This window comes from Rhinopithecus roxellana, chromosome 20 (genome assembly GCF_007565055.1).
Source record: "Rhinopithecus roxellana isolate Shanxi Qingling chromosome 20, ASM756505v1, whole genome shotgun sequence".
NCBI lineage: Eukaryota > Metazoa > Chordata > Mammalia > Primates > Cercopithecidae > Rhinopithecus > Rhinopithecus roxellana.
Window position 1 is genome coordinate 8,810,246 of NC_044568.1, and position 20,297 is coordinate 8,830,542.

The 20,297-nt window shown below is 56.5% G+C and overlaps 1 protein-coding gene, 1 long non-coding RNA gene and 2 pseudogenes across 6 annotated transcripts; 2 read left to right on the plus strand and 2 right to left on the minus strand.

Moving 5' to 3' along the window:
• The window catches only part of LOC104681630, a 62,673-nt pseudogene that overhangs the window by 3,933 nt on the left and 38,443 nt on the right, over positions 1-20,297 (minus strand).
• On the plus strand, positions 5,635-10,147 carry LOC115895310 (sulfotransferase 1A3). 4 transcript variants are annotated; one of them, XR_004055516.1, is made up of 8 exons: positions 5,635-5,768; positions 6,831-6,982; positions 7,087-7,212; positions 7,302-7,399; positions 8,509-8,635; positions 8,731-8,825; positions 9,305-9,502; positions 9,629-10,132. XR_004055516.1 is itself a non-coding variant. In XM_030925642.1 (8 exons), exons 2-8 carry the CDS (start codon positions 6,835-6,837, stop codon positions 9,739-9,741), a joined length of 888 nt encoding a protein of 295 aa, XP_030781502.1. In that variant the 5' UTR covers positions 5,635-5,768; positions 6,831-6,834; the 3' UTR covers positions 9,742-10,132. The 4 variants fall into 4 exon arrangements, 2 of the variants coding, with proteins under 2 accessions (XP_030781502.1, XP_030781503.1); XR_004055517.1 differs by having other exon boundaries at positions 9,308-9,502; XM_030925642.1 differs by having other exon boundaries at positions 9,322-9,502.
• Positions 10,737-12,833, minus strand: LOC115895316. The gene is made up of 4 exons (XR_004055521.1): positions 12,481-12,833; positions 12,055-12,299; positions 11,106-11,211; positions 10,737-11,036 (listed from the first exon to the last, which is right to left on the minus strand). It is a non-coding gene; the product is annotated as an uncharacterized LOC115895316 (long non-coding RNA).
• On the plus strand, positions 16,271-19,372 carry LOC115895314 (annotated as a pseudogene). Its single transcript, XR_004055518.1, has 7 exons — positions 16,271-16,644; positions 16,749-16,874; positions 16,964-17,061; positions 17,887-18,013; positions 18,110-18,214; positions 18,711-18,905; positions 19,027-19,372. The product of XR_004055518.1 is annotated as a sulfotransferase 1A1-like (transcript).

Here is a 20,297-nt window from a genome sequence, read left to right on the forward strand (position 1 = left end):
ATCCTGAGAAGATGGTTTCTCCTTGACTATCTCTCCTGCCTCGCCCAAGTTCCATGACCCGCCCTGGCCCAAATAAGGCCTCCGGTCCATCTCGGGGTTGTCCTTCCACTGGGGCAGGGGGATGATCCAGCGTCAGCTCAGGGTGTGTCTCCTGGCTGTAGAGGGACTTGTGTCAACCTGTGGCCAGGTGGGGATGCTCCTTCCCAGCCATTAGGCTGCCCCCAGGCTCCGTGCCCTGCCCTGGCCTGGACACTCATTCTGCCTTCTTCATCGATGTCTACCTCATACCTGTGGACAAAAGGAGGAAAACGCTGGGTGTAGCCAGGGGCACAGTCCCTGTCGAGGAGTGTGGAGGACGGGGGCAGGGCAAGGACCTGGTGCTCCCTGCACAGCTGGCCCCACCCACATCACCCTCTGTGGAGTTTTCCTCCTGTGCAGACAGGAAGCAGAGCGGCAGCCCAGGCAGGTGCAGCGACCAGAGAGTAGCCCCGGGGCTGGTGTCACTCACTTGTGGTGGCATGGCTGTAACTGACCACCTCGGCCAGGATCCACTGCTTCCCCATCCACGGCCTTTACGTGGCAGCCACCTTGTCTCCAGGTCTGGCCACGTAGTCCCCTGAGGCGGGATGGCCCCACAGAGGGGTGGGGGCCTGTGAGCAGAACCAAGGGTCAGTCCCAGCCCCTGGGCACCAAGGCCCCTCCTCGCCGCTTCTGCCTTCACTTGTCACCAGGCTTCCAATCCACAGGGGCAGGGTCATGGCCAACTGCCTGCAGCAGGGTCTAATCAGCACCCCTCTGCGCATGGTCCTTCCAGGCAGCTCTGAGTCATTTGTAGAGACCTGCGATCTTGGCACGCTGTGGGAAGAAAGGGAGGCCTGAGGCCCCAGGGACCAGAGTGCTGGTCCCTCTGACGCCCCCAGGCATGCTTGCCTGAGTTGTGGGGAAGGAGCCCCTGGGAGCCCCTAGTTTATCTCAGTGAGGGCCTGAGGGCTCAGCAGGACTGTGACCCGATCGGCCCAGGTGCCTACACGCGGCTGCGCTTCAAACTACAGATGGTTGAGGACAGGCAGCACAGTGGGCACCCAGAGGGAGGAACCAGGGACGCATAAAGCATGTTCTGAGGTGCTGGTCAGGTTCTCTTCCTGATGTCAGTGCTGACCCAGAAGTGTATTTAATGAGAATTTCCTGAAATTGGAAGAATCCTGAGGGGTCACGGAGAGGTGGAGGCGCTTCTTCAGGGTCTACCTGCTCTACTGCCTGAACCCCCTTCACCAGGGCCGTCTCTATGTGGGGTTCACTGTCAGCCCTGCTTCTCAGGTCCAGCAGCACAATGGGGGCCGCACAAAAGACAAGGCCCAGGCCCGGCGCAGTCGTTCATGCCTGTAATCTCAGCACTTTAGGAAGCCGAAGCTGTCGGATCACTTGAGGTCAGCTGTTCTTCGAGAACAGCCTGGCCAACTTGGTGAAACCCTGTCTCTGATAAAAATACAAACATTAGCCGGGCATGGTGGCACGAACCTGTAATTCCAGCTACTTGGGAGACTGAGACAGGAGAATCGCTTGAGCCCGGGGGTTCGGGACGGTGGTTGCAGCAAGCTGAATCGCGCCATTGCATGGCTGGTGAGACCGGGAGGGTCTCTGAGGCCGGAAGAAGGCTTCCTGGAGAAGGCGGACCCCGCGAGGCACAGGCCTGATGAGAGGGACCCTCCAGTCCTGTGACAAGGGTGGGGCGTCTGGGAGGAGACAAGGCCTGTCGCAGAGGAGGAGTGTGACGGGGGGAGCCCTGGGAATCTCGGCGGTGGAACTCCGGGAAGGAGCGGGCTGGGGCGGGGTGATGATCCAGGCTGGAGTCCAGCATAGGGGTCTTGGTGGGCACGCTGGGGTCCGATGGAGCGCAGGAGGGAGAGGAGTGGGGACAGGTGGGTACCTGGGTTGGAGGAGGGGCCTGAGGTGGGCAGGTGCAGGGGCGTGACTTCAGGCAGGGGCGGGTGGGGCTCTGCTGAAGTGGGGAATGAGGACCTCACTTTCGGGTGGGATTGGAGGGGACCGGAGGTGGAAAGCGGCGGGACTCCCAGGGACATTCCCGTTCTCCTCCCCAGGGAGATAGCGCTCATAGTGCACAGCTTCCCGTCCGCCGTGGCAGCCCTTCGGCGGGTAAGGAAGGAGACCGGGCGGCCCCTAGTGGTCGGGGTTTGGGGTGCGATCCCTGCCAGGAGCCGCCCTGATGCCCCCGTACCCTGCCGCGGTTGGAGTGGGCCTGGCACGCCCGCCCTGGGCGCGCCTCCCGCTCGTGCTGCACCCCTACCTCCTCCCGACGCACCCTACTGGCCACTGGCCTTCGGGCCTCCTCCGTCCCAGGGAGCCGCGCAGGTCCCTTTGCTGACGCCCAGCCTGAGCCTAAGCCGGACCCTGGAACCTCGAGGCCTGTGCGCCCTGAGCTCCCGCGCGCTCCAGGGGAGGTCCGCCCCAGGCACGGAGGTTCCATTGATGATCGACCGTCCAGACAACTTCGGATCCAGCTGTTTGTTGAGGAACCAGGAAACGCCCTGACAATTTTGCAGCCCTCTCCCCGTCTCTAAGATGGGGTGACAGTACTACTGGCCATTCCTGAGAACAGCAGGACCTGCCTTTCCTTTTGACTGGAAGGTTCTTCCCTACACCTTCTGTCTTGATAACCTGCCACCTCCACAGGGAGGTCTTCCCTGGCTCCCGATTTAAAATTGCAGCTCTGATAAGCCGGGCATGGTGGCATATGCCTGTAGTCCCAGCTACGGGGGAGGCTGAGGTGGGAGGATCGCTTGAGCCCAGGAGTTGGAGGCTGCAGTGAGCGATGATCGCTCCACTGCACTACAGCCTGGGCAAAAGAGCAACACCACCTCTAAAAATATAAAATAAAATTGCACTTCTTATGTACCTCCCCTACCAGTCCTTTTCCTGAATACTTTGTTACTTGTGATGTGTTCTATGGCTCTCATTACTCTCTCCCACTCCAACCTTTGCACTAAACTGCCCAAGGACAGCTCTTGTCACTGCTGTAGAACAAAGTCTCAGCGCAAAGCTGATGGCCAAGAAATAGTTAATAAAATAATGGACGATGGGCGCCTTCTACTGAGCTCCCGCTACTTGTGAGTGAGTAGAGGACTTGCCCTGGGGAAATTCAGTGACCTGCTGGGTGTTGCTGAGCTGTGAGGAAGTTCAGGTCTGGCTGCAGTGGTGAGGCTGTGACTCAATCAATCACTGCTGATGCTCACAGAACGTTCACTAGCTTAGTCCCAGAGGGCAAGGATTTTAAACCCCCACGTCCATTTCCTCATCCATAAGATGCAAATAACAGTCACCCCTTCCTCTCGGGATGGAGCTGCGTGATGTCCGGAACAGTGCCTGCTGCATGGAGGGGCTTGCTGCCAGCTCCCTCTCCCTCCTTGTCTCTTGCCTGCCTGCTGCCTGGGACGGGATGAAGAGGGGCCCTTGTGTTGCCCCAACCCTGGCTGCTAGCTAAGAGCCCATGTGATCTGCCTGTCAGAGGAGTTCCTTCAGGAAGAACCAGGGCAGCTTCTGCCCCTATGGGGCCAATGCCCTAGGTGAGTGCAGTCCGCCAGCCCCAGCCTGGTCCAGCTCTGGAAAGAGGGTACCCAGTTGTGCAATCCAGGCTGGCGCAGCCAAGTCCCGATCTCGGTATTCAGGGCTGAGCCTGGAGGGGGCTTGTGATGCCTGACTCTGCATCTCTCTCTGGCCCCATGCCTTTTTAGCTGTGAGATGTCACTGCTTTGGGTGACCTCATCTGGCTGTGTCAGATGGGCACGAAGGAAATAGAAGACTCAGAATTAGAAGACGTGAGTGGGCTCTGGCCCCGGCCTCCTACCCCACTCCCTGCCCTGGGCTGCCTGTGACCAACCTTCTTGCCTCTGCAGGCACACTGGACAGCACTGCTGGAGACCTGATCCTGTGTCCCTAACCCCCTCCAGATACTGGTGGCCTAGGGGAGGTCCTCAAAGACCAGTGGGATATCGACCTCGATCAGTCTCCAGGCTGTTGACACCTTTGCCAGAAGGAATTGAAGGACAAGTCAGAAAGTCATGAATGTAGGGAGATTTCTTGCAGAGCAAAAGGACTCACTCAAGAAGGGGAATGTGGGGGTCCTCAAGAGTGTCTCATGCCCTACGAGGTTTGGGGATGACCTTTATGGGCTTCTTTAACTAAAGAGGGGTATATTCATGAAGATTCCAGGAAAAGGTAAAGATTTCTCAAGACTGTGGTACCACAATTTACACCCAAATCCAGGTGTTCCTGGAGCCGTCTTGGCACTGGCGGGTGTATGGTTTTGTATGTTACTGATCGTACAATGAGATCCTAGGTGAAACCTACATCAAATACAGCGCCATGTTGTGTCTGGTTGGTCGTAGCCAGCTTGGTCCTCATCCTATTTTTCAGGGACTTATTGGCCCTTAGCATATGCACCTATTTCAAGTTTCCTTCTTCTGGTCATGTGAAACTGCTGCCTGGGATTTTCTATTCACTTGCTACCACTCTATTAATCTCACATTCTTGCCTCTTTTCTGTGCCACCCCGTGTGGGTCTGACCGGTTGTTACTGGAGTGCAATGCAAAGTCTGAGTCAAGGGGGCCTCCTGAAGGTCGCTAGGGCAGGGGCGGAGCTAGTAGCCCGAGGATGTGCCAGTCACGGGGATTCCTCAGGGGCACAGAGGAGGGAAGAGGGACCTGTGGCCCTAGCAGGGGAGCAGCCTCTCCTCTGCCTGGAAACCCCAAGTCTCAGCTTTCCCCACTTGCCTCTGAGCTCACGCAGTTCTTGCAAGGCTTGGGAGACTCACCTTTACTCAGATGGTTGGTTACCTGTCTTGCACCCAGCTTGACCTTGAACTTTAAATAGTGAGGCCAAAGAACAAGGAGGATGGGGGGATACCCTCCTTCCACAGGGCCCTGTGGCTTCCAAGCCTCAACTTCCTCGGGCCTCTGTCTGTGGAGCCTCCTTCAAACCCAGGGAAAGAAAGGTACCTGCCAGGGGCTGTGGTTCATCTAGGATCTTCTACTGATGCTCTGTGAGGTCCCCTGGGAGCCATGAAGCTGGGGCTGGCTCCCAGGGCAAGGGGACTACATTATCCTTGTTCTTTCTTGTTATATGCATCCATGCTCTGCTCCTCTCCTGCCCCTTCACTCTGCCCACACACATCACTCCAGACTGGCCTTGTGGTCAGAGCCTGGAGTGCATGGGCTGCTGGGGGCCTATGGGCTGCACTGGGCCAGAACCCCTGGCACCTTCAAGACTGGCCTGGAGCAGGCAGGTAGGTGAGGGGCCTACCTATCCCATCTTTCTCCTCCAATCCCTCCCCTCTCTTGCCTGGTTCAATCAGAGAAAGCTTGTCTGTTGGCCTGCCTGGCAGGGGCAGGTCAGGAGCCCTGTGACATCTCCAAAAAAAAAAAAAAAAAAAACCCACAAAAACAAATCCACCATTGGGCCCTTTCCCCTTTCATTCTTCTGTTTTCTACACACCAAACCCAGTCATGGCTTTGGAGATCACTCTAAGCTTCTCTCCAGCTGGCATACTGAGGAGGGTAATGGAGAAGTTCCTCCACCCCCAACCCCACCCCTTCCTTCCGGAAGCAAATCTAAGTTGGCCCTAGCTCCAGATTCCTCCCACACTGGACCTAGGAAACCCTCAGCACAGACAACACCCCTGCATTCCCCACATTGGACCCACACTCAGCCACTGCGGGCGAGGAGGGCACAAGGCCAGGTTCCCGAGAGCTCAGGTGAGTGACACACTGGAATGGCCCAGGGCGCCCTCACTCTGCTCAGCTTCTGGCTCCAACATTCCAGAAGCCAAGGCCTCTCCCATCCCTGCCCTTTCCCCATGGGTATCCCATTTCAGACAACCCCGGCTGGTGTGAATCCCCCTCCCTTCCTTTTTTTTTCTGGGGAGGCCAGGTCTTGCTGTCACCCAGGCTGGAGTGCTGTGGGATCCTGGCCACTGCAGCCTTTAATTCCTGGGCTCAAGTGATTCTCCTGCCTCAGCCTCTGGAGTAGCTAGGACCTACCATTCTGCCTGGATAGTTTTTAAAAATATTTTTTAAAGATTTTTACAGATGGTGTCTTGCAATGCTGCCCAGATTGGTCTCCAACTCCTGGCCTTGGCCTCCTTAGGGTCTGGGATTACAGGCGGGAGCCACCCTGCCTGGGCCCGTCCTTTTGCTAAGTCATCAGAGTTTTGTTCATTCCCACAGCAGGCTCTGGCCCCTAGTACCAGCTCAGTTGCTCAGTGGGCCGTTGTTTGTCCTGGAGCCCAGATGGACTGTGGCCGGGCAAGTGGATCACAGGCCTGGTCAGCCTGGGAGGTTTCCACATGTGAGGGGCACAGGGAACTCAAGGAGGGGAGCATTGGGGACACGAGCCCATTGGGTGGAGGCTGGGGGTCACAGCAGGAAATGGTGAGACAGAGGGCACTGGCTGGTAGGGAGACAGCACAGGCAGGCCCTAGAGCTTCCTCAGTGCAGCTGGACGCTCCTGGAGACCTTCACACGCCCTGCTATCTGGGCCCCGCGCCGCGAGGGTGCTTTCACTAGTCTGCACCATGGCCCAGGCCCTGAGATTTTGAACAGCTCTGCAGGTGAATGAAAGGTGTGGTCAGGCTGGGGAACCACCGCATTAGAGGCTGACCTGGTTTCAGCCCCAGCCCTGCCACTGACTGGCTTTGTGAGTGTGGGCAAGTCACTCAGCCTCCCTAGGCCCCAGTGACTTCCCTGAAAGCAAGAATGCCGCTTTCTTGCGGTTGTGATGGTGTTAAGGGAATGGGCCTGGCTCTGCCCCTGACGCAGGAACATGGAGCTGATTCAGGACACCTCCCGCCCACCACTGGAGTACGTGAAGGGGGTTCCGCTCATCAAGTACTTTGCAGAGGCACTGGGACCCCTGCAGAGCTTCCAGGCCCGGCCCGATGACCTGCTCATCAGCACCTACCCCAAGTCCGGTAGGTGAGGAGGGCCACCCACCCTCTCCCAGGTGGCAGTCCCCACCTTGGCTAGCAAGGTTGTGCCCTCAGCCTGCTCATCTCCCATCTCCCTCCCTCTCTAGGCACCACCTGGGTGAGCCAGATACTGGACATGATCTACCAGGGTGGCGACCTGGAGAAGTGTAACCGGGATCCCATCTACATACGGGTGCCCTTCCTTGAGGCCAATGATCCAGGGGAACCCTCAGGTGCATGGCTGGGTCCTGGGTTCAAGGGGAGGGGAGGAAGACAGTGCTGGGGCTTCAGCTCACCAGACCTTCCCTGACCCACTGCTCAGGGCTGGAGACTCTGAAAGACACACCGGCCCCACGGCTCATCAAGTCACACCTGCCCCTGGCCCTGCTCCCCCAGACTCTGTTGGATCAGAAGGTCAAGGTGAGGCCTGGCACAATGGTTCACACCTGTCATCCCAATTTGAGGCTGAGGTGGGAGGATCCCTTGAAGGCGAGAGATGGAGACCAGCCTGAGCAACATTGCTGTAGAGATGACATCCCGTCTCTACAAAAAAAATTAAAAACCTGGTGTGGTGGCACAGACTTCCCACTTAGGAGGCTCAGCGGGGAGGATTGTTTATGCAAATTGGAGGCTGCAATGAGCCTGATCCTGCTGCTGCACTCCAGCCTGGGCAACACAGCAAAACCATCTCTACAAAAAAAAAAGTTCCTGCTGAGTGGCAAGGAAGCCAGGAAGGGGAACTCTGGCGCCCTCCCAGCCATGTTCCTGTTCTTCTGGAAGGGCCTCCTCACTTCTGCGAGGCTCATCACCACATCTTTTTTTTTTTTTTTTTCTTTTTTTGAGACAGTCTTGCTCTATCACCTTGGCTGCAGTGCAGTGGTGTGATCTCGGCTCACTGCAACCTCAACCTCCTGGGTTCAAGTGATTCTCCTGCTTTAGCTTCCCAAGGAGCTAGGATTACAGGCACCTGCCACCACGCCCAGCTAATTTGTATTTTTAGTAGAGATGGGGTTTTGCCATGTTGGTCAGGCTGGTCTTGAACTCCTGACCTCAGGTGATCTGGCCACCTTGGCCTCCCAAAGTGCCGGGATTACAGGTGTGAGCCACTGTGCCCAGCCTTCATCACATCTTGAGAGAGGACACTGTCTATCTCTTGCTCTGATGAAGGTCCGATGCCAAGATAGTGAGTCTCTACAGTGTACACTTAAGAAAGGCAATGTGTGGGTCCTCACAGGTCAGCAGAGGAGGGGGCTGGTGGGGACCGGGCATGCCTTGCTCCAGATCAGAGTGTGACAGCATTGATGCAGATTATATTAGTATAGAATATGGTCTCAGGGACCAGGCAGGACTTTGGCTTCTGAGCAGGGTTCAGATCCCAGCTTGGCCCTACCTGTGCCGTGAGATCTCGGGAGATCTCAAGCAAGTCAGCCTCTAAGCCTCAGGTTCCTCCTTTGCCAATCCAAGAGGTGAGCTGGTCTGGGGCGAGCTGTGTGGTGATGGCGCTGGGGCTGGGTCCTCTGCCCCTGCAGGTGGTCTATGTTGCCCGAAACCCAAAGGATGTGGCGGTCTCCTACTATCATTTCCACCGTATGGAAAAGACGCACCCTGAGCCTGGGACCTGGGACAGCTTCCTGGAGAAGTTCGTGGCCGAAGAAGGTGGGTTTGACGGGAGGAAGGAGGGAGTGGAGCCTAGAGGTGGTGGCTACAACGCACAGCAACCCTGTGTCACTGCCCCCTGCCCGCTTCTCCAGTGTCCTACGGGTCCTGGTACCAGCATGTGCAGGAGTGGTGGGAGCTGAGCCACACCCACCCTGTTCTCTACCTCTTCTATGAAGACATGAAGGAGGTGAGACCACCTGCGATGCTTCCCCTCATGTGACACCTGGGGGCAGGCACCTCACAGGGACCCGCCAAGGCCGCCCAGCCCCGTTCCTGGGCGGCCCCCACAGCAGGCCCAGATTCCCCATCCTCCTGCCTGGCCCAGGCCTCCCGGCTACAGCCCCACCTGACAGCGGGTCCCACACAGCTCTCATCTCCCGCACCTGAGTCAGCTGCATGGGTGGCCAAGGATTAGATACTTAGATACTATTGCTTATCCCCACCAAAGGGTGTGCCACCCAGGGCCACAGTCACGGAAGAAGATCATCCCGGTTCTCACCCACAGGAGCCAAGCCCAGCTCATGATGGGATCACAGGGCAGAGAGCAATTCATTTTACCCTATGGACCGGGGCCCCTGGGATCAAGGCTCTTTGGGGTTTCTCGGGGAAGTGGCCAGATCCCCTCTGAGATTAGAGAGGGGACTTGTTTTGTTTTGCTCCACTGAGGAGCCTCTGCTCCTCAGAACCCCAAAAGGGAGATTCAGAAGATCCTGGAGTTTGTGGGGCGCTCCCTGCCAGAGGAGACCGTGGACCTCATGGTTCAACACACGTCATTCAGGGAGATGAAGAAGAACCCTATGACCAACTACACCACCGTCCCCCAGGAGTTCATGGACCACAGTATCTCCCCCTTCATGAGGAAAGGTGGGTGCCGGCCAGCACGTGGGTTTGGGACGGGTGGGAGCAGCGGCTGGAGCCTCCCCATAGGCACTCAGAGCCTCCCTTTGGGTGGGACTCCAGCTTTACTCCCTCCCTTCCTTCCTCCTCCAGGCATGGCTGGGGACTGGAAGACCACCTTCACCGTGGCGCAGAATGAGCGCTTCGATGCGGACTATGCGGAGAAGATGGCAGGCTGCAGCCTCAGCTTCCGCTCTGAGCTGTGAGAGCGGCTCCCGGGGTCACTGCAGAGGGAGTGTGCGAATCTACCCTGACCAATGGGCTCAAGAATAAAGTATGATTTTTGAGTCAGGCACAGTGGCTCACGTCTGCAATCCAAGCGATTTGGGAGGCTGAGCTGGGAGGATCGCAATAGGCCACACATTTGAGACCAGCCTGGTAAAATAGTGAGACCTCATCTCTACAAAGATGTAATGTAATTAGCCACATGTGCTGGCACTTACCTGTAGTCCCAGCTACTTGGGAAGCAGAGGCTGGAGGATCATTTCAGCCCAGGAGGTTGTGGATACCGTGAGTTACGATTATGCCCATACACTACAGCCTGGATGACAAGCAAGACCCTCCCTCCAAAGAAAATAAATTTCAATTAAAATAAAATACGATTTGTGTTCATGTAGAGCCTGTATTGGAAAGGAAGAGAAACTCTGAACTGAAAGAGTGAATGCCCAGTGGGGCCAGATATGGTCACCTCTCCCCCAGCCTCCAGCTCCCTAGGTCACCATATCTGGGGAGGGGAGAGGGATTTGGAGAAGTAAAACCCAGGAGATGTGTGGAGAGGGGATGTCTGTTTAATCCCAGCATATCCTCTGCTGTCCTGCCCCAGGATGGTGGAGGACATCGAGTCCACCGGACGGCATCACTTTCTTGTTTTTTTTCTTTTCTTTCTTTTTTTGTTTTTTGAGACGGAGTCTCACTCTGTCGCCCAGGCTGGAGTGCAGTGGCCAGATCTCAGCTCACTGCAAGCTCCGCCTCCCGGGTTTACGCCATTTTCCTGCCTCAGCCTCCCAAGTAGCTGGGACTACAGGCGCCCGCCACCTCACCCGGCTAGTTTTTTTGTATTTTTTAGTAGAGACGAGGTTTCACCGTGTTAGCTAGGATGGTCTCGATCTCCTGACCTCGTGATCCGCCTGTCTCGGCCTCCCAAAGTGCTGGGATTACAGGCTTGAGCCACCGCGCCCAACCGGTGTCACTTTTTCTTGGGCTCCTTGGAAGCCACCAGGTACCTCTGGGTCACACTGAGGTGAGGGGAGTAGCCTTCTGCATAGGAGGTGTCTTCAAACAGGATAGAGTAGTCATCCTGGGGCTGTGGGGCAGGGGGACAGGAGGGGCTGAGAGCAGCCCTGGGGCTGGTGTCACTCGTTGGTGGCGTGGCGGTAACTGACCACCTCGGCCAGGATCCACTGCTTGTCCCCATCCACGGCCTTCACCCGGGCAGCCACCTTGTCTCCAGGTCTGGTCATGTAGTCCCAAGGCGGGGATGGCCCCACAGAGGGGTGGGGGCCTGTGAGCAGAACAAAGGGTCAGTCCAGCCCCTGGGCACCAGTCCCTCCCTCGCAGCTGCTGCCCTCACTTGTCACTGGGCTTCCCAATCCACAGGGGCAGGGTCATCAGCACCCCTCTGCGCATGGTCTTCCGGGGTGGCTCCGAGTCATTGTAGAGACCTACGATCTTGGCCGCTGTGGGAAGGAAGGGAGGCCTGAGGCCCCAGGGACAGGTGCTGGCCCTGACTCCCCAGCATGCTGCACTGAGCTGTTGAAGGAACCGCTGGGAGCCCCCAGCCCCTGAGTGAACCTGAGGGTCCAGCAGGACTGTGACCCGATCGGCCAGGTGGCCTACAGGGGCTGCTGTGCTCAACTACAGATGGGTGAGACGGCAGCACAGCAGGCACCCAAGGGAAGAAACGGGGGTGGGGGGGATGGGGGGGGACAAAGCGGGTTCTGAGGTACTGGTGAGGTTCTCTTCTTGATGTCGGTGCTGACACAGAAATGTGTTTCGTTAGTGAAAAGTTCCTAAAATTCGAAGGGTCCCGCGGGAATCCGGGTGAGGCCGGGCACTTCTTCAGCGTCCAGCTGCTCTACTGCCTGAATCCCTGGTACCCGGGCCCTGTCTATGTGGGGTTCACTGTCAACCCTGTTCGTTGGGTCCAGCAGCACAATGGGGGCCGCAAAAAAGGTGGAGCTTGGCGGACCAGTGGGCGAGGTCCCTGATAAGAGGGGAAGGGTCTCCGTGTCCGGAGGAAGGCTTCCTGGAGGAAGTGGAACCGGGGGACACAAGCCTGATGAGAGGGACCCGCCAGGCCTGTGACATGGGCGGGGCGTCCAGGGCGAGGACTGAGCCAGTCGCAGTGGAGGAGCATAACGGGGAGGCTGTGCCCTGGGAATCTCGGCGGTGGAAATCCGGGGAGAAGCTGTCTGAGGCAAGGGTGATGATCCAGGCTGGGGGTCCAGCGCAGGGGTCTTGATGGGCACGCTGGAGTCGGGTGGAGCGCAGGAGGGAGAGGAGCGGGAACAGGTGGGTACCTGGGCTGGAGGCGGGGCCTGAGATGGGCAGGTGCAGGGGGCGTGCCTTCAGGAGTTGCAGGGCCTGGGGCTCAGCTGAAGCCGGGAGTGAGGACCCCGTTCTCGGGTGGGATAGGAGGGAACCCGCGGCGAGGGCGCTGGGCTACGTCCGCAGTGGGGCGCGGCGGGGCTCACACGACATCGCTGTTCTCCTCCCCAGGGAGATCGTGCTCGTCGTGCACGGCTTCCCGTCTGCCGTGGCCGCCCTTTGGGTAAGGAAGGAGACCGGGCGGCGGCGTGTGGCCCGGATTTGGGGTCCGACCCCTGCCTGGAGCCGCCCTGACCGCCCCGTACCCCGCCGCGGTTGGAGTGGGCCTGGCACCCCCGCCCTGGGCGCGCCTCCCGGTCCCGCTGCTCCCCGACCTCCGCCCGCCGCACCGCACTGACCACTGGCCTTCGGGCCTCCTCCGCCCCAGGGCGCCACGCAGGTCTCTTTGCTGACGCCGAGCCTGAGCCTGAGCCGGTCCCGGGGCCCAAGAGGCCTGTGCGCCCTGCGCGACCGCGCGCTCCAGGGGAGGTCGGCTCCAGGCAGGGCGGCTTATCCTCCAGAGGACTTTGGATCCAGCTGTTGAGGAGCCAGGAAACGCCCTGATAATTTTGCGACCCTGTCCCCGTCTCTAAGATGGGGATGATAGTATTTATGGCCATTCCTGAGAACAGCAGGACCTGCCTTTTTCCTTTGACTGGAAGGTTCTTCTCTACACCTTCTGTCTTGATAACCTGCCACCTCCACAGGGAGGTCTTCCCTATCGCCCGATTTAAAATTGCAGCCCTGAGAAGCCGGGCATGGTGGCACATGCTTGTAGTCCCAGCTACGGGGGAGGCTGAGGTGGGAGGATGGCTTGAGGCCAGGAGTTGGAGGCCGAAGTGAGCTATGATCACTCCATTGCACTCCAGCCTGGGGGAAAGACCAAGACCCTGTCTCTAAAAAAATAAAATACAATAAAATTGGGGCTCTTTCTTGTGCACTTCCCTGCCCGCCCCCCTTTCCTGAACACTTTTATTGTCTGCCATACTACACATGTTATGCATCTCATTAAACCCCATCGAACTTGTGTACTAAACTGCCTGAGGGCAGCTCTTGTCACTGCTGTAGAACAAAGTCCCACATAGAGCCGATGGCCAACAAATAGTTAATAAAATAACAGACGATGGTCCTGGCTTCTACTGAGCTCTCAGTAAATTTGAGTGAGTAGAGGGCTTGCCCTGCAGAGGTTCAGTGACCTGGCAGCTCTGGCTGCAGTGGTGAGGCTGTGACACAATCAATAACTGCTCATGCTCACAGGACACTGGCCAGCTTAGTCCCTGGGGGCAAGGATTTTAACCCCCCCACCTCCATTTCCTCATCTCTAAGATGTGAATAATAGTCACCCCTGCCTCATAGGATTGATCTGTGTAACCCCCCTCCCACCTTTTTTCTGTGCCACCCACTGCGAGTCTGGGGCTTTTTTCTGGAATGCAATACAAAGTCTGAGTCAAGGGTGCCTTCTGTTGGTTGCTGAGGGCGGGGGCAGAGCTAGTAGCCCATGGTCCTGCCAGTCAAGGGGCTTCCAGAGGAGGGAGGACGGGCCCGTGGCCCTAGCATGTGAGCAGGCTCTTCTCTGCCTGGAAGCCCCGTGCCTCAGCTTCCCCCACACTCCCACCTGCCCGCTTGCCTCTGAACTCAGGCAATTCTTGGAAAGCTTGGGAGACTCACCTTTACTCAGATGGTTACCTGTCTCATGCCCAGCTTGACCTTGAATTTTAAATAGTGAGGACAAAGAACGAGGAGGATGGCGGGATACACTCCTTCCACAGGGCCCTGTGGCTTCCAAGCCTCAGCCTCCTCTGGTCTCTTGAAGCCTCCTTCAAACCCAGGGAAACAAAAGCATGTGCCACAAGCTGCTGTTTTTCTAGGATCTTCTAGCGATACTCCGAGAGCCACAAAACTGTTCCTCCGAGAACAGTTTCTCCAAGAGCCATGAAACTGGGGCTGGCTCCCAGGGTGATGGGACTCCAGTGTCTTTGTTCTTTCTTGTTCTATGCATCCACGCTCTGCTCCACCACTGCCCCTTCAACTCTGTCCACACATATTACTCCAGACTGGCCTTGTGGTCAGAGCCTGGAATGCCTAGGCTGCTGGGGGCTTGCATGCAGGCTGCACTGGACTAGAAGCATTGGTGCCTTCAAGACTGCCCCGGGAAACATGACTTGCCCCGTTTCTGTCTAGTGAGTACCCATTTTTCCCCACTCACCAGCTCACTTCCCTTGGCTGGGTCAATTAGAAAAAGCTCCTCTGTTGGCCTGCCCTATAGGGTGGAATTCAGAGGGCAGCTCAGGAACCTGGTGAGAGCTCAAAAAATTTTAAAAAGGGCCAGGTGCGGTGGCTCATGCCTGTAATCCCAGCACTTTGGGAGGCCAAGGCGGGCAGATCACCTGAGGTTAGGAGTTCAAGACCAGCCTGACCAACATGGTGAAACCCCGTCTCTACTAAAGATACAAAAATTAGCTGGGTGTGGCGGTGGGTGCCTGTAATCCCAGCTACTCAGGAGGCTGAATCAGGAGAATCACTTGAACCCGTGAGGCGGAGGTTGCAGTGAGCCAAGATCATGCCACTGCACTCCAGCCTGGGCGACAGATCAAGACTCCTTCTCAAAATACATAAATTAATTAATTAAACTAAATTTTAAAAAGATGCATACATTGGGCTCTTTTGCCTTTTATTCTTGTGTTTTTTAATCACAACTAAACACTAAACTCACATCTTGGCTTTGTAGATTACTCTAAGCTTGGCTGCAGCTGTGGTGCTAAGGAGGGTAATGGAGAAGTTTCCTCACTCTCAATCACACCCCTTCCTTCCGGGAGCAAACCCAAGTCTGGCCCTGACTCTGGATCCCTCCCACATTGGACCTACCACACCCTCAGGGCAGACCATAGCTCTACACTCCCCACACTCAGCCACCAGGACAAGAGAGCCAGATTCCAGAGAGCTCAGGTGAGTACCAGAGTGGAATGGCCCAGGACGCCCTCACACTGCTCAGCTTCTGCAGCCAACATTCCAGCAGCCAAGGCCTCTGCCATACTGGCTGCTTCCCCATGGATATCCAGTTTCACTAGGGGAACCCCAGCCTGGCTTCCCTTCCTTCTTTTTTATTTTTGTTTCTTTGGGACAGGGCTTGGCTCTGACACCCAGTCTGGAGTGCAGTGGCCAAACCGTAGCTCACTGCAGCCTCAAAATCACGGGCTCGCATGATCATCACACCTCAGCCTCCCGGGTAGCTGGGTGTACAGGAGAGAGCCACCATGCCCAGCTAATTTTTCAAACTTATTTTTAATTAATTAATTAATTAATTTTTTTTTGAGATGGAGTTTTACTCTTGTTGCCCAGGCTGGAGTGCAATGGCATGATACAGCTCACTGCAACCTCTGCCTCCTGGGTTCAAGCGACTCTCCTGCCTCAGCCTCCAGAGTAGCTGGGATTACAGGCATGCGCTATCACGCCTGGCTAATTTTGTATTTTTCGTAAAGAAGGGGTTTCTCCATGTTGGTCAGGCTGATCTCGAACTCCGGACCTCAGGTGAGCTGTCCACCTCGACCTCCCAAAATTCTGGGATTACAGGTGTGAGCCACTGCACCTGGCTGCCCAGCTCACTTTTAAACATATTTTTTCTAGCGATGGGGTCTTGCTATATTGCCCAGGTTGGTCCCAAAGTCTAAGGCTCAAGTGATTCTTCCCCATTGGGCTTCCAAAGCTCTGGGATTCCAGGCATGAGCCACCGTGTCCCCTCCTCATTCTGCTGAATCATCAGAGTTTTGTTCATTCCCACACCAGGCTCTGGCCCCCAATACCAGCTCAGTTGCTCAATGGGCCATGTTTGTCCTGGAGCCCAGATGGACTGTGGCCGGGCAAGTGGATCACAGGCCTGGCGGGCCTGGTAGGTTTCCACATGTGAGGGGCCTGAGGGGCTCAAGGAGGGGAGCATTGGGGAGAGGAGCCCACTGGGTGGAGGCTGGGAGTCACAGCAGGAAATGGTGAGACAAAGGGCATTGGCTGGTAGGGAGACAGCACAGGCAGGCCCTGGAGCTTCCTCAGTGCGGCTGGACGCTCCTGGAGACTTTCACACACCCTGCTACCTGGGCCCCGCACCGCGAGGGTGCTTTCACTGGTCTGCACCATGGCCCAGGCCCTGGGATTTTGAACAGCTCTGCAGGTGAATGAAAGGTGTGGCCAGGCTGGGGAACCACCGCATTAGAGGCTGACCTGGTTTCAGCCCCAGCCCTGTCACTGACTGGCTTTGTGAGTGTGGGCAAGTCACTCAGCCTCCCTAGGCCCCAGTGACTTCCCTGAAAGCAAGAATGCCGCTTTCTTGCTGTTGTGATGGTATTAAAGGAAGTGGGCCTGGCTCTGCCCCTGACGCGGGAACATGGAGCTGATCCAGGACATCTCTCGCTCGCCACTGGAGTACGTGAAGGGGGTTCTGCTCATCAAGTACTTTGCAGAGGCACTGGGACCCCTGCAGAGCTTCTGGGCCCGGCCCGATGACCTGCTCATCAGCACCTACCCCAAGTCCGGTAGGTGAGGAGGGCCACCCACCCTTTCCCAGGCAGCAGTCCCCACCTTGGCCAGCGAGGTTGTGCCCTCAGCCTGCTCACCTCCCATCTCCCTCCCTCTCCAGGGACTACCTGGGTGAGCCAGATACTGGACATGATCTACCAAGGCGGCGACCTGGAGAAGTGTCACCGAGCTCCCATCTTCATGCGGGTGCCCTTCCTTGAGTTCAAAGCCCCAGGGATTCTCTCAGGTGTGTGACCCTGTCCTGAGTGCAAGGGGAGGGGAGGAAGACAGGGCGGGGGCTTCAGCTCACCAGACCTTCCCTGACCCACTGCTCAGGGCTGGAGACTCTGAAAGACACACCGGCCCCACGGCTCCTGAAGACACACCTGCCCCTGGCTCTGCTGCCCCAGACTCTGCTGGATCAGAAGGTCAAGGTGAGGCCAGGTACAGTGGCTTATGCCTATCAGCTCAGCACTTTGGGAGTCCAAGGCAGGAGGCTGACTTGAGGCCAGGAGTCAGAAACCAGCATGGGCAACATAGGGATGCAGTCTCTTTCCAGGAAAAAAAAAAAAAAAAAAAAAAAGCCAGGTGTGGTAGCATGTGCCTGTGGTATCAGCTTCTTGGGAGACTGATCTGGGAGGATCACCCAGCCCAGAAGTTTGAGGCTGCAGTGGAGCCATGATCACACCACTGCATTCCAGCCTGTGTGACAGAGAGAGACCCCGACTCAAAGAAAGAAAAAAACCAAAAAGAACAAAAACGTCCAGACGCGGGGCATGAGAATCCAGGGAAGGAGGCTCCGGCGCAACCCAGCTTCGGTCCTGTTCTTCTGGGAAGGTCGCTCCACTTCTTTCAACCTGGTCTCATCTTCAGCGGGGACACCATCTGCTGCTTGCTCTGGCAAGGGTCTGATGACCAGAAACACAAGACTCTTCAGTGTCTGCCTCAGAAAGGCAGCGTGTGGGTGCTCACGGGCCCACTGAGGAGGGAGCTGGAGGGGACCGGGCATGCCTTGCTCCAAACTGGGGTGTGAAGGCGTTTATGCAGATTACATTAGTATAGAATATGGATCCAGGGACCAGGCCAGGCTTTGACATCTGAGCAGGGTTCAAATCCCAGCTTGGCCCTACCTGTGCTGTAAGATCTCAAGCAGGTCAGCCGCTAAGCCTCAGGTTCCTCCTTTGCTAAACCAAGAGATGAGCTGGCCTGGGGTGAGCTGTGTAGTGATGGCACTGAGGCTGGGTCCTCTGCCCCTGCAGGTGGTCTTTGTTGCCTGAAACCCAAAGGATGTGGCGGTCTCCTACTACCACTTCCATCGCATGGCCAAGGTGCGCCCTGACCCTGGGACCTGGGAGAGCTTCCTGGAGAAGTTCATGGCCGGAGAAGGTGGGTTTGACGGGAGGAAGGAGGGTGTGGAGCCTAGAGGTGCTGGCTATAACACACAGCAACCCTGTGTCGCTGCCCCCTGCCTAGTTTCTCCAGTGTCCTACGGGTCTTGGTACCAGCACATGCAGGAGTGGTGGGAGCTGAGCCACACCCACCCTGTTCTCTACCTCTTCTATGAAGACATGAAAGAGGTGAGACCACGTGTGATGCTTCCCCTCATGTGACACCTGAGGGCAGGTACCTCACAGGGACCTGCAAGGCCGCCCAGCCCCCTTCTTGGGCGGCCCCCACTGCAGGTCCGGATTCCCCATCCTGCCTCCCTGGTCAAGGCCTCCTCGCTACAGCCCCACCTGGCAGCGGGCCCCGCACAGCTCTCGTCTCCTGTGCCTGAGTCAGCTGCAGGTGGGCCACGGATTAGATACTTAGTCCTATTGCTTATCCCCACCAAAGGGTGTGCCACCCAGGGCCACAGTCATGGAAGAAGACCATCCCGGTCCTCACCCATAGAAGCCAAGCCCAGCTCATGATGGGATCACAGGGCAGAGAGCAATTCATTTTGCCCCAGGGACCGGGGCCCCGGGGGTCGAGGAGCTGGCTCTGTGGGTTTTCTAGTGGAAGTGGCCAGTTCCTCTCTGAGGTTAGAGAAGGGGACTCATTTTATTTTCCTGAATCAGCAAACCTAGCCTCCACCGTGGAGCCTCTGCTCCTCAGAACCCCAAAAGGGAGATTCGGAAGATCCTGGAGTTTGTGGGGCGCTCCCTGCCAGAGGAGACCGTGGACCTCATGGTTCAACACACGTCATTCAGGGAGATGAAGAAGAACCCTATGACCAACTACACCACCGTCCCCCAGGAGTTCATGGACCACAGTATCTCCCCCTTCATGAGGAAAGGTGGGCGCCGGCCAGCACGGGGTTTGGGGCGGGTGGGAGCAGTGGCTGGAGCCTCCCCATAGGCACTCAGGGCCTCCCCTGGGATGAGACTCCAGCTTTGCTCCCTGCCTTCCTCCTCCAGGCATGGCTGGGGACTGGAAGACCACCTTCACCGTGGCGCAGAATGAGCGCTTCGATGTGGACTATGCGGAGAAGATGGCAGGCTGCAGCCTCAGCTTCCGCTCTGAGCTGTGAGAGGGGCTCCCGGGGTCACTGCAGAGGGAGTGTGCGAATCAAGCCTGACCAAGCGGCTCAAGAAGCAAATATGAATTGAGGGCCAGGGACAGTAGGTCATATCTGTAATCCCAGCAATTTGGGAGGTTGAGGTGGGAGGATCATTTGAACCCAGGAGTTCAAGACCAACCTGGGCAACATAGTGAGATTCTGTTGAAAAAAAATAATAATAATAACAAAATAAAATCAGTTTTAACAAAAACAATAAAATATGATTTGTGGGCCAGGCAGAGTGGCTCATGTGTATAATCCCAGCAATTTGCGAAGCTGAGGCCAGAGGATCACTGGAGGAGAGGAGTTTGGGACCAGCCTGGTCAGCATTACAAGACGCCATCCCTACAAAAATTTGAGAAAATGATCTGCACGTGGTGGTGGACACCTGTAGTCCCAGCTACTTGGCAAGAGAAGGCAGGAGGATCACCTGAGCCAGGAAGGTTGTGGCTGCAGTTGGCTGTGACTAGGCTAATCTACTCAAGCCTGAGGGACAGAGTGAACCTTGCCTTGAGAAATAAATAAATAAAATTTAATTAAAATAAATTATGATTCAGGACCATTCTGGCCAGCATGGTGAAACCCCGTCTCTACTAAAACAAACAAACAAACAAAACAAAAACAAACAAGCAAAAAAAAAACACACACACAAAAATGAGCGGAGCATGGTGGCAGGCACCTGTAATCTCAGCTACTCCGGGAGGCTGAGGCAGGAGAATCGCTTGAACCCAGGGACAGATGTTGCAGTGAACCAAGATCGTGCCACTTTACTCCAATCTGGGCATAAGACCAAAACTCTGCCTTGAAAATAAATAAATAAATAAATTAAATTAAATACTATTTTTATTTGAGCTGGGCTCAGTGGCTTATGCCTGTAATCGCAGCACTTCAGCCTGGCGGATCACTTGAGGTCAGGAGTTCAAGAGCAGCCCGGCCATCATGGCGAAACCCATCTCTACTAAAAGTACAAAAATTAGCTGGGCATGGTGGTGTGCACCTGTAATCCCACCTACTCCGGAGACTGAGGTGGGAGAATCGATTGAACCGAGGAGGTGGAGGTTTCACTGAGCCAGGATCACGCCACTGTGCTCCAGGCTGGGCGATAGAGCAAGACTCAGTCTTAAAACA

Bases quoted from the DNA above. Each gene is read 5' to 3' on its own strand.
- LOC115895310 (XM_030925642.1), top strand. From the start codon at position 6,835: ATGGAGCTGATTCAGGACACCTCCCGCCCACCACTGGAGTACGTGAAG. The intron at 8,826-9,321 runs GTGAGACCACCT...TCTGCTCCTCAG, and splicing joins TCTATGAAGACATGAAGGAG to AACCCCAAAAGGGAGATTCA. The intron at 9,503-9,628 runs GTGGGTGCCGGC...TTCCTCCTCCAG, and splicing joins CTCCCCCTTCATGAGGAAAG to GCATGGCTGGGGACTGGAAG.